This window comes from Nothoprocta perdicaria, unplaced genomic scaffold (assembly GCF_003342845.1).
Source record: "Nothoprocta perdicaria isolate Ctin4 unplaced genomic scaffold, notPer1 scaffold_23, whole genome shotgun sequence".
NCBI classification, from domain to species: domain Eukaryota; kingdom Metazoa; phylum Chordata; class Aves; order Tinamiformes; family Tinamidae; genus Nothoprocta; species Nothoprocta perdicaria.
Genome location: NW_020455455.1, coordinates 4,817,034 through 4,829,351, shown reverse-complemented (window position 1 = coordinate 4,829,351; position 12,318 = coordinate 4,817,034). Strand labels below are relative to the sequence as shown.

The following is a 12,318-nucleotide window of genomic DNA, read 5'->3' as shown; positions in this document are numbered from 1 at the left end:
TGGCGTAACTAAAAAGAGGACTTCGTGTTCTGTTTAGGTTAATCATTTATTTGTGCTGTATAATTGAAAAAAACTGTTTTTGCAGACTTTGGAAATTTTGTTTTCATTATATATTATATATATGTGTGTGTGTGTAGGTATTTATATGTATATATTTTTTCATTAATATATTTTGTAACTTTTCATTTGGGGTAAAATGTTAAAGAAAATGAAGGACATCCAATGAGATGGCAAAGTTAATGACCTGCATAAAGATATTGATTTTTTTGAAGTGAAGACACAGCACAAGCTGTTTGGGAGTCATGCAAACAGGGAGCAGAAGCACAGTCAGAGGCCGTGTACACAGCCAGCTGTGGCTGGACATAATGAACTGTTACTAGTGAGTATATGAAGCAGTTAGAATGAACTTTTCAAGAGTCAGGTTCACAAAAGTCACCATTTTGGTACTCACAAAAAATGTTTATATTTATTAAATAATTATCAGGATGTTGTTTTATGTTATGTTTATGTTATATGTTGCTTCCTTTCMAAAGGTAATTTACCTAAATTACTCTTTTTCCCTTGGCTCCTTTCTTTCTTACTCCTGCTCTTTCCTTTTTCTCTGTGAAAGGACACAAGGATGCTATCTTTGCTTAAGCTTGAGACTTTACAATCTTGTTTTCTTTTCTTCAACAGAGAACATACAGAGCTATGTATGACTACAGTGCTCAAGATGAAGATGAAGTTTCCTTCAGGGATGGCGATTATATCATCAATGTGCAACCAATTGATGATGGCTGGATGTATGGTACTGTTCAGAGAACTGGGAAAACAGGAATGCTTCCAGCAAATTATATTGAGTTTGTTAACTAACTTTTGTCTCTTGTCCTTTGAGCTTTATTCTGATTAACTCAAAATATAACCTTTTAGAAAAAAAAAAATCAAAATAATATTTTAAGACCACATGTTCTTTACTTTTTCACTGCTGTAAGTCTGCATTTTCATTCAGAATCCAATTTAGAGTCCTTTAAAGTGCAGATAAACAGAAAAGAAATTCAGAACTCAGCATTGCTTACAATAGTGCTTCCCAAAAATAAGAGATACATATAGAAGGCTAGTGCTGCTAACCCCGTGAATGTTTTTTTCTGTAAAATGAAAATATCTTTTCTCTTCTTCTCAAAGAGATTATTCCTCTTTATAACAGACCTATAAAATTGATTCACTTTTTAAAGCACTCTGAAATCAAAACAGGCTAACAGTGTAATGAGTTTGAACACTTCTTCAAACCATAGGGGGAGTGTTTGGCTTTTGAGCAGTTAGCATCTTAATAAAATGTTGAGTAAAGAATTTGGATTTTGAAATAATTACTGGTAAGGTGTTAATAAAAAACAAATAAAACCCATGTTGCCCATCAACCTTACAYGAAACAGAACTATTTTGAGAGCAAATATTTCCTGAATTTTACTTACCCACAATTACTCCTGGATTGCCCATTTTCTCTTATGCTCAACAGTGACCTCTTCTATCAGCTTTGCTTGCATCTCAGTCCATCAGTTATATCTATGCCAGGGTTCATGGTTCTTCAGTATCTTTTCCACACAAAACCCCTCACAGAGACTATCTAGAGAATAGAACCTACCAGGTCTTCTGTTTCCTTTTAATAATACTTGGCATTTAAACAGAAACTTCCAGTAGGGCAATGAACAATCAATACTTCATGTTACTTTATCTCCATGTGTAGTGCTGTAAATAGCCTGTGTGAGGCCCCAGTGCTGTGTGGTTGCACAGAGCGTGCAGTCACGTCCCTCACTCCTGCCACAAGCTCCTTGCTTCCCGGCTGCTGAGCTGATGTGCCTACCCTGCTGCAGAAATCCTTGCCCTTCATTGCAGAGTGGTGAAGAGCTCTGGTTCTTGTAGTGCGTTTCAGTGCAATGGCCTGTCACTCAGTTTCCTCCAGATCACCTGGTGATCCAGCTGTGGGTTGTATGCTTACCAAATGATTAACAAAGGATAGGTATTATGTTTTAATTTTTAACTTGGTTTATTCTTTCCCTTAACCGATCTGAAAGTCAAAATTTACCAAGCAGGATTCAAAGCTGCTGTGTTCTGTCAGACTTCAGTTTAGACCTTCAGGGACAACAGTAGAATTCTAAAGCCATTGCGTGTCCTCTGCTGAGAGACCTTTTCCTCTTCCCCTGTGGCCCATCAGCTTATGCTCAAGACTGAGGGATTCAGGCTGCAGTCTGAAAGGCCGAGCAGAGGATCAAATAATTGGTGATATAATGATATAAGAGGGACTATGTCTACAGACTTGGGTCACAGGGAAGGGCCTTGGCTTTACTTGGGTTCTGAAAGGGTGCCATGTTTCCTCCCAGCAGAGTCCCTGGGAAGAAGTACAAAATTGTTCAAGATTCACATAGAAATTTGCTGATGTGGATGTATATGTATGTAAGAAAGAAAATGTTCCTGCTGGTATCATTTATTGAGTGGTGTGTTTGAGAAGTTAACTTTAAGGTAGTTGCCAGTGTTGAATCTGCACTGGTGTTCTTGTATTTTTGGATTTTTAAAAGTAGAACTAAATGTAGAGTTTACAGATAATTTTATATTTCTTTTTTTTTTTTTCCACAAAAATAAGTAAGCCTGCAATATCTCATTAAATACTAAAGAAGGAAGGGAGTAGGGATTTGTTTCATTAAATGAAACTTATCAGTAAAAATACCTGCCTATTCTGCTATTGCATACCATTAAGAAGTGGAAAGCTTATGCATTTGTGTGTGTGTGTTAATAAGGGGCAGGTTTCAGAGTGCCAAACAGAAAGTGGTGCGACTGCATTAAAAAAAAAAGGATTTCATAGCTGTGATTTGCTCATGCTTTCTTGTCAGATGCCTAATTTCAAGAATAAAGCTGCCCAGCAGCATGTAACTTCAGAAAATGTGGCTTAAAGTAGAGGATGTGATACTCTAAATGTCATATCAGTACAGGTCACACTGCTGTCACTAAAATTCTTGGAAGATCCAAGAGTTTTGCATAGAGAGCTACTTCTGGAACAAACCCTAATATCTTACTGATAATTTCTGTGTTAAACTTGTTGGCTTTGTGAGTCAAATGGCATTTTCAAAGGCTGGTGTGGCAAGCTCAGCCTAGAATCCCTCAAAAAGCAGTCAACTTCTGCATTAGTTATTATCTCTAGCCATCAACAACAAATAGCAAATACAAATCCTATTTTATGATGGCTGGCAATTTTTTCTGATGATGCCTGAGGCAGAATTGGTATCACTTGCTGCTGTGCTGTTCTATTAGCTGTGTAATGCTGACAACAATAAAAACAATCTGTCAATCAGCTAAGCAGATTTGTATAAAAAGATACAGGGAACAGATATGCTGCATCAAGTTGCAATTTGTTGTGCTCTRTCAGAAGCACCTGACCTATAAATACACTGGTGTTCTTCCAACTTGGAAAGGTCCTTCCAGTGTTGAACAGAGTGAAAAGTAAACCAGGAAATGAGTATCTGATGACATTAAAGGATTATGTTATGCTAATGAAAATAATATTTTCTTTATGATTTTAATTATTCTATAGCTTAGTAAAGCACCTAAAGCAACATGCAAAAATAAAAAARGTCAAGAGAACATTATGTGAATTATGTTTCTCATGAGAATGGTATATTAGCAGAATTGTTAAGACCTGTTTTAAGTTACCCATATAGATAGTATTTTTTAATATTACATATGATTATTAGTTCTCATTCATTTGGAATGGTTTCTATTTTTTCTGATAGAATAWATCGTTTATTTTCATTATGCAGGCTTATTCTCACAAGTGATATCAAATGCCTCATATTTTCAGAGTACAATTATCAATTTTTTTCACAGAATCTAAAATAGATAAAGCATGGAAAGTTAAGTCAGAACCAAATTTGTGGCAGCAAAGGTTTTACAAGGTATCTATTGGAGCCTGTTACATGCAGTGGGATATAGGGAGAACAGATGTTATATACTATCTCATCACCTTTAAATTGTCTATTTTTTTTTTAACACACCTTGTTCCTCTCACTGTACTTTCTTCCTGTAGACAACATTTTCCTAGGGGAAGAAAAGACTTTTTTTAAGCCAAATTTTCCCCAAAGTTATAAAATTCATGTTAGAAATTCACACATTCCTATTTTAAGCCTTTTAGAAAATTAAGTAGTTATAGTGTGCTATAATTCTTTCTGACACAAACATAAATACAGAAAACTACATACATCATATTCATACACACATACATATGAGAACAAATGGGTGCCTTGCTTTTCATTGCTCTTTCTTGCCTGGCTAGTCTTCATTTTCTAAACAAAGCTACTTAGAGATACTGCAGTTATAATTTTTCATTATGGAACATTAGCATTTAATCTTGATGAAACAGGGTTTTCTTGATTACATTTGACATACCATAAACCACTTCAATAGATTGGGATTTGACAGTGAATCACCTCCCATGGATTATATTTGTGACAAATGTGTCCCTTCCAAGTGCTCCTCAGGGAAATGGAAGGTCTCCAATATTGGGAAAGGTAATAATTCTAGTTTTTATTGTACTATGTCTGCATGTTATCATGCACAATGGAAAAGAACTGACAAATAACAGAAGTCTTTGGCAGGAAGTGGTGTGGGGTATAAATTGTTAGATTTTAATTATGTTGATTAATACTCCATTTGAAATACAGACTAAGCTTTAGTTAGTAAATGTTTAAGTAATATACAGAAACAGACTAAAGATGCTGTTGAAAAAGATCTCCAAACTGATGTGCTGGCAAATGCAAAGTACTGGTGAGCTATAGAAGAACAAACCATTTTGCAATGCTTTAGTGATTTTCTCCAGCTTTATGCCATAGGAATTCCATCTCCCCTTTGAAGGAGAACCAGAAAGCTGTATTCTCTCCTAGACTGCCTGCACTACAACAGTATATTCAAAGGAATTTCATATGCTTCTTGTGTCTGATGAGTAGAATTTGCATATTGTACTTAAGTTGTAATCCAGTTGCTGTTGACATTTGTTTAATTATTATTATTTTGGGGAAAAATAAGCTATACTGTAGCATTTCAATCATGTGTATTTAATATTACTATTAGAAATTGCTAGACCATTGGAAGGCAGCAATGACTGTATTAACATTGATTAGCATGATGTGGAAACTCAGCTGTTGGTTTTTGCAGTGTAACATAAGAAGCAAAAATGAACCGCTGTGCAGTTTGGCTTATGTTTGCTTTAAAATGTGTAAAGTTTTAGTTATTTTGCAAAAATGTACTGTATTTGGGAATATACGATAATGAGGATAACACTTGTTTTTCAAAGGACAGCTATACTTACTCTTGGATCATATGATGTATCATCTTAATTTGGCTTTTGTTATGCAGAAAGTTAACACCAGCTATTAAAATATATTTTAGTAGAAATGCTTTAATTCCTGTTTCTTCCTCTACACTGTGAATCTTTAAGCCTTGGTGGACTAGAGCAACATCATGCTGCCCACAGTACTAACCTATGCAAACTAGTTCACATTTTAGTTGATGTCACAGTGGATGTAACAAAAATAATTTATTTTGCATAACATTAAACATCATTCAAATAAAATTTTAAACCCAGCACTACGTATGTATGATATTCATAAACGAGACACAGCAAAGCTATCATACCCATTAATATAAGTTATCCAAGGTATATGTAGTTTTAGCTAAGAATGTCTTGGGTTTTCAAATTTAAGTCGAATATTTAGTCCTATTCCCCAAGCTTGGACTCAAAGTGGTTTCCTAAACCAGCATTTTATTTCAGAAATGAACTCTCCTCAGAGGATTAATTTGCTTTTTCAGTCTGTATTTATAATCCTTCAGTGGAACCCTGACTTCATATTCCATGTCCCTTGCTTTGTTTAAATAAATAAAAAGTGAATGAGGTTGGCTGATTTGACTGATCCTGATTTGCTGAACTTTGAATGGGCATTTGATTAGGCACACTCTCAGTGCAACATTAATGAAAACAAATTGGAATAGTGATTTTTTAACACAAATTTATATATAAACATAGGTCTTGGATCATCTTTATTCACTTAAGTGAATACCTTTTTTTTTTTTCAGAATTGTAAGAAAGTCTAAGTTAAAATAAAATCCCAAAGTATTTTGGAACTGCTTAGCCTGTAAGTAGATTGTTTTACTTTATGGCATATTTTATTTGTATCAGCATTATGTGTACACTATTGCATTAGAATCTTTTAATTTTTATCAAGTATTAGTGGTTGGTGTAGTAGAATGGTTGGTGACAAGGAATGAGGACAAATGACTTTCAGAAATGGAATTGGCTAGTTCATTCTAGGTAAGTGACACACAGTTCCTATCATACTTAAATTTATCTTTAAGAAGTGCACATTAGCATTTCCTATCAAGCTTAATTAGGCAAAGAGCCTTGATTCCATATTCTGTGTTTTTATTCAATATTCAATGCTTTTGAAATGTCCACAATATAGTATAATCCATCCTTTATACTGTAGCAAGCATCACTTTTCAATAAGAAAAGATTTATGAGCTGCCAAAATGAACTTCAAACACTCAGAATACATGTTATGTCTAACTTCCACCATCATCTGTTAGAACAACCTGAATACTAGATTTTTGTCTCCATTCTAAATATATCTTTCAGATAAAGTTTTTCCGTTTTTCCTCCTGAAAAGCCCTGATGTGAAGTCAGTAGGAGGCACATGTTCAATGTCCAAAAGAATTATGCCTTTATTCAACAGCAGTGTCAAATATAACAAATGACTGTAATGAAAAAGTGTTTTTTTTTTTTTTCCTCTGTGTTTACTGGCCTCATAGCCTACCATTATCAACAGGATCTGTGCTACCAGGGATAATTTTTTACTTAAAGCTGTCACTTARAAGTCCTGTGGAGGCCCTCTGCACTCTATGTTGGACAGGCTGTGAAGTTCTTGCTATCATTGCTTTTAAAGTATCTTCATTCCGCCCTTTCACAGAACTTCCTTTTTGATTTTCTTGTATTAATTAGCAAGAATTAACCTGTATTTTGCATAGCATTCTTACCGATGAAGGAACCGTTGTCATACTCAACCATATTCAACTTCAGAGGAAATGCGCTGTCCASCAGTGTAAACTGCATGTTCTGATAACCTGCTGGAAGGAAACCCCTTGTGTGTGGTCAGAACCCCGTTGCACTGCAGAAGGTCCCTAAGAGTGAACAGTCAAAGTACCACCATAAAAGGATGTACCACGGAGCTCTTCTGCTCCACAAATTAGATACTGCATAATTTGTTACATGGTGGACACTTGTTTAGCAATGAAAGGAGAAAATGGAGATTCGTATTTGTGCATTAAACAGTCTAAGCAGTCCTTGACTATTGTTATAAATTTTATCTTTTGTTTCTTTCTTTACATTTCATTTCTCTACATCTCTGCCTTCATTTTGTGATGAGGCATGTGCTCATGGCCAAGACTACTAGCTTGTGGCTTTGGCCAATTGTGTCCAAAAAGAGAATTGTATGTAATTCTCTCCAGGCATTAAAATTTAACCTTTAAAATCGTACTTCATATCTAAGGATCCATTCTCAATGCTTGCACATTGCAGGTAGCTTTTCTTTGACTATTCTTTGATAGAAGATGCAATTTTTTGGTGTTCTTTTTTCCTCTTTCTGTCTTTCTCATGTGACAAGCTTACAGCCTCCTAGAACCTGTTGCTTTGGACTGCAGCTTTGCTGCAGCCTAAAGGAGACACTTTTGAGAGGCTTTTCAAAGCACTAAGAATTTAAATTGCTTGAGAAATGCTGGTGTTCATCAGCAGTTGTGTCTGAGCCCACYGATATGCCAGTTCAACACAGCAGCATTTGGTGCTCTTCTCCCTCTGCTCCCCGCTGTTGTACACTGACTTCACTGCATATCCTTTCGCCTCCTCTTCTTTCAGCCAGACTGTCACATCTCTGGCACTCAGCTCCACCGGGCTCTGTACCCTTCCAGTTAGGCCTTCAGATCACTCRGCCTCTCTCATTCCAACATTCAGGATAGAAACTTCAGCATGGCTCAGCTACCTCTTCTCCTCTCAAGAGCTTTGAGCAGAAGTCAAAGAAGATTGAYATGTGCCCCTACCCTGTTATACACATATTTTTTTTGACTCAACAATGAACAAGTCTCTGAGCATTCCTCTTAACTGTCCTTTTGTTGTCCTCTTGCTTTTGAATGGATTCTGGCTGCTTGTGTGCTCAGCTGGAGCTTTTGGAAAAGAAGGCAATCGTATTTTGATTTGATCGTGTCCAAATCCAGACAAATTCTTAATCATCCTTTTTTTTTTTTTTTTGAGGATTAGTATCTTCATTATGTTTTCACTGCCATTGCTAGAAAAATCTCTGATTGCCTCTGAAAGTTAGATTGTTGATTGAACTCTTGATTCAGGAGATTTTTTCTTTTCATCAAAGAAGGTTTTCTGGACCATCTCCAAAATTCAGTGTCAGATCCAAGCCCTTATTCTATATAGATGTRTTGTGTTTCTCGCTTTGGAAATAGTGTTGCTAGGCATTGTCATATTTGCTAATGCTGCTTATGTTGAATTTATCAGATAGTATGTCTTTTAGACAAGGATTCCACACCAGAATCCTGCCTTTCTATAGATTAATACACCATTATAAGAAAACATATTTTTCCTCTCTTTTATTTCCTATGACTCCATTGACATCTTCCAATTTCATGGCTTGTGTTAACCTTAGCAAGCATATACATTAAATGARTGAGGCTGTAAAGGACTATTCAGGCAGACTTTGATGACTCTAGCTACATACAGTAAGGATGTCTCAGATTAGATGGGTTAAATGGGCTCTTGGGTGAGCTGACCTGTGGTTCCTCCATGAAATGAGTTCACTTATTTGAGTGGCACAACTATTCAACATGCTGTCATTTTCATTTCTGCTCCAGTAGTTGAAAACAAATGCAAAAAAATAGATGAAGACAATTTATAATCAACTAATTAGCTGTGCAGCTTCAACAATTGTTCAGTCAACATTGAAGTGGAGAAACTGAATTGGACAGCTTTTGCAAACCATGTGCAACGTGAGGAAATCAAGTAGCTGTCTGTCAGGCTAGGCATTTGGCATTAGAATCGACATCCAGCTTGCTTGCACTTCCAAACGCTATTTTTCCTTGTTCTACCTTTTTCAAAAAAAAAAAAAAAAAAAAAAGAGAGAAATCTCTGTCCCTCCAAGCATGAATTAGTGTGATTTTTGTCAGTATTTTATTTTTTTGATGGAAGAATAGATTCAAGGGAAGGGTAATATCTTGAAACAAATCATCGGACAGTTTTTCTTTCATATCCTAAAGCTACAGAAGTAGTTTTACAAATGTAATAGTAATTTTACTTAAATAAACTTTTGTTTATATTTTTGCATTTTCTTCTTCTAGCCTTCAAAAAGCATTGCAATTATCTTTCTCTGCTATCAATTTTGCCTTTTCWTAGTAGTTTTCTTTGCGAGAAGTGAAAAAGACCAGAAATGTTGGAGTGTGTACTTCAAGAAAACTTTCTCTTCATACAACGTTTAATTGCTATTCTAACTAACATTTGTGGAGTACTCTCTATTCAAAAGCAAAAAAATGTCACGGTCTTTGTCCACATGCCACTGCCCATGATACTGTGTTGGACAGATGTGGTTTTAACCAAAGAGATGTTTACTACAATGGCAATAGCTACAATCTCAAGAGGAAGCACCTATCAAAGACCCCTGCAAGACCTTTCAAAACTCATTGCTCCTTAGAACTAAGTGGCTGTCACTGCTGTAACAGAGCTCTCTCACTTGATTTATTTGCTGTTGTAGATGCTGTTGAGTAAATGGTCTTGTTGTGCAGATGGTTTTGAATGTACTGATCTTAGATGCTGTTCTGACTAGTTGCTATCTTTTTGTGGTTGTTCTTCTACKTTCTTCTTTTGGTCTTCATGATATGAGGTTCAAAGCAGATGAACACATCAGACCTGCTCATGGGAGGGCCTTTTCCAGTCTAGATATGTGTATTATTGTAGACAACCTTCTTTTGCACAGCACTGCCAGACTGCTTCTTAAAGATCAGGGAAATGCACAGGAATGTCCTCCTTGCCCTGTCTGAGGTCCAGAAGTGTGATCTGAGCAGTACAAGATCACTCAAAACAGGCACATATTCACTTTTAAGTCACAATCAAATTAGTTTGGCTGCTAAATTGAATGAATGATCCTCTGTCAAAACACAGTCCAATTCCCCTATAAACTTTTCCTTCTTTCGATAATGCTGGTATAGGGAATATATATTYCATAATTACATGAATCACATCTAATAAGCATATATATACTAATATGCTTTAATAAAATAGTAACAGGCCTCCCAAGTGCTAATTGCAACACTGTTGCTAACTCTGATGACCTCAACTGGGCAGCAGTTTTGTAAGGTAAGTGCAAAAATCTTATCYGTTCTGGTATACCAGAACCTGAAAGAATTTAGGTTCAGAGCCCTGCWGACGTAGAGGCTAGTGTGATTTTTCAAATCATATATTAAATTAGCAGGGTTGATTACAAAATATGATCTCGTGAAGCAGTAGGTGTTGTCAGCCACAGCTAACAGAGCTTAGGKCTTTTCTGCAGCTGTCCAGAACTGGAGCTGTTGGTTGGAGAGATGTGGGGCACATAGAACCTGGAGGCCAGAGGGCACTGCAGAAAGAAAAGTGAGAAGTGTTGGGGGTGCTGAGATGGCCAGGGTGGTTTTGGAAAGTGTGCTGGGCTTGGCTGCAGGTGTGGAGTGGAGACACTGGGAAGAGCTCCAGGGTGGGAAGGATGGGAAGGCACTGGTGGGACCTACTTCAGTCATAGCACTTGTTCCTGCTGAGGAGGGTAGGAAAGGGAGGGAAGGTGAAGGCTCCAGGATTATTTCCCCACAGTGTGCACTTGTGCCAACTATTTTTCATGGTTTCCCAATGATGGACTACACCTGCAAAATTTAGGAAGACAGAAGGAGTGTTCTCAGAGGAAATTATTATTTTTCTTCAAATAATCCTCAAAAATACTCGCTACATCCCTAGGGCTAATGTTTGCTGAGCTTATTAGTATTTACCTTTGTGGTTTCTTGTTTTCTTCTTGAAGTGCAGAGCAGGTTTCCTACTGTTTCTTCTTTCACTGGGCCATTGCCTGCTGCGATGCACTGAGGCAGAGGTCTCTCCCCTGTGCAGAGCTGCAGCAAGTGATGCTGACCGCGTTCTGAGACTGCCACTGAACCACGTGTGGTTGCTGTAGTCCTCCTAATAAACATACCATGCATAGCTGGAGCTACTTGAACCTTTCTAAATCTCTCACAGTATTAGAAAAATGCCTAGGAGCCATACAATAATATTTGTTTTCTGTTTTTCTCTGGCAAACTGAATCGGAAGCTGAGGAGCAAAATACCTGCATGTGAGCCTTTGAAACAGGCTTACCGATGAATCATGGGTTAATAGTTCCCTTAACAATAAAAAAGGCTGGGCTATAAAACTGACACAAGGGGGCACATGTGTACCATTAAAAAGTCTCCATAGTTTAGGCTTGAACAGGTGTTTTTGAATAATCAGGATTAGCAACAGGACATAGTCTGATAGCTATCTTGATATGTGCATAAATGGTTATGTTAATTGCATTTTAGGTAACATGGTACTGTATATTTAATTAGAATGAAAACCAACATTTCTACATAATTTCAAAAGGCTTTAACAATACAGATTGATTGCAAAATCTGGCTTCTGGTGCAGATGAGYGGCAGAAATAACCAGGGAACAAAAATGTCATTATTGAATTTTTACTGTGTGAGATGAATTATTCAACCATAATGTAAATTAGTATTTAAAAATATAAACATATTGAGACTAAATACTGTTTTGGTGCTTAGAGGTCTCCTAGTGCTTAAAAATGCCTGTGTTTTCCCTGAATATAGATAATAACTTAGAAACTTGTGGTGGTGACTGTGATGAGATCTAAGAAGATTTTAGAGTTAAATGTGTTTATGAAGTACTGTTTACCACTGCAAGAAGAAAGCCAAAAAAGGAGTAAAGTTAAAACACAGTAAAAGATGCTATAGCAGCAAAAATTTCATTATGCTATTAAAATAAATCGATCTTCTGTAGAGACAGCTATAGAGACAGTGTCAGAATATTCCTTTCCTAACTTCTTCTTTCTATKACTTAGTGTGTGTGTTCATAACTAGTTTTGTTTCAAATTGCATCCAAAGCAAATTCATGCTTTTGATTTAGTTTATTTAAATTAAAAGTTAAGCCCTAGAAGTAGACACAGCCATTAAAAATGAATGCTTTTTTTCTTTTTTTTT

General features: G+C 36.4%; 1 protein-coding gene across 1 annotated transcript in view; it reads left to right on the top strand.

The window, feature by feature from the left end:
• The window catches only part of LOC112947345 (LIM zinc-binding domain-containing Nebulette), a 231,760-nt gene extending 229,488 nt beyond the window's left edge, over nt 1-2,272 (top strand). Inside the window, exon 7 of the mRNA XM_026039409.1 lies at nt 676-2,272. Coding sequence (XP_025895194.1) covers nt 676-852 — 177 coding nt within the window. The 3' untranslated portion in view covers nt 853-2,272. The remainder of the gene's footprint in view (nt 1-675) is intronic.
• Nucleotides 2,273-12,318: the final 10,046 nt, after the last annotated feature.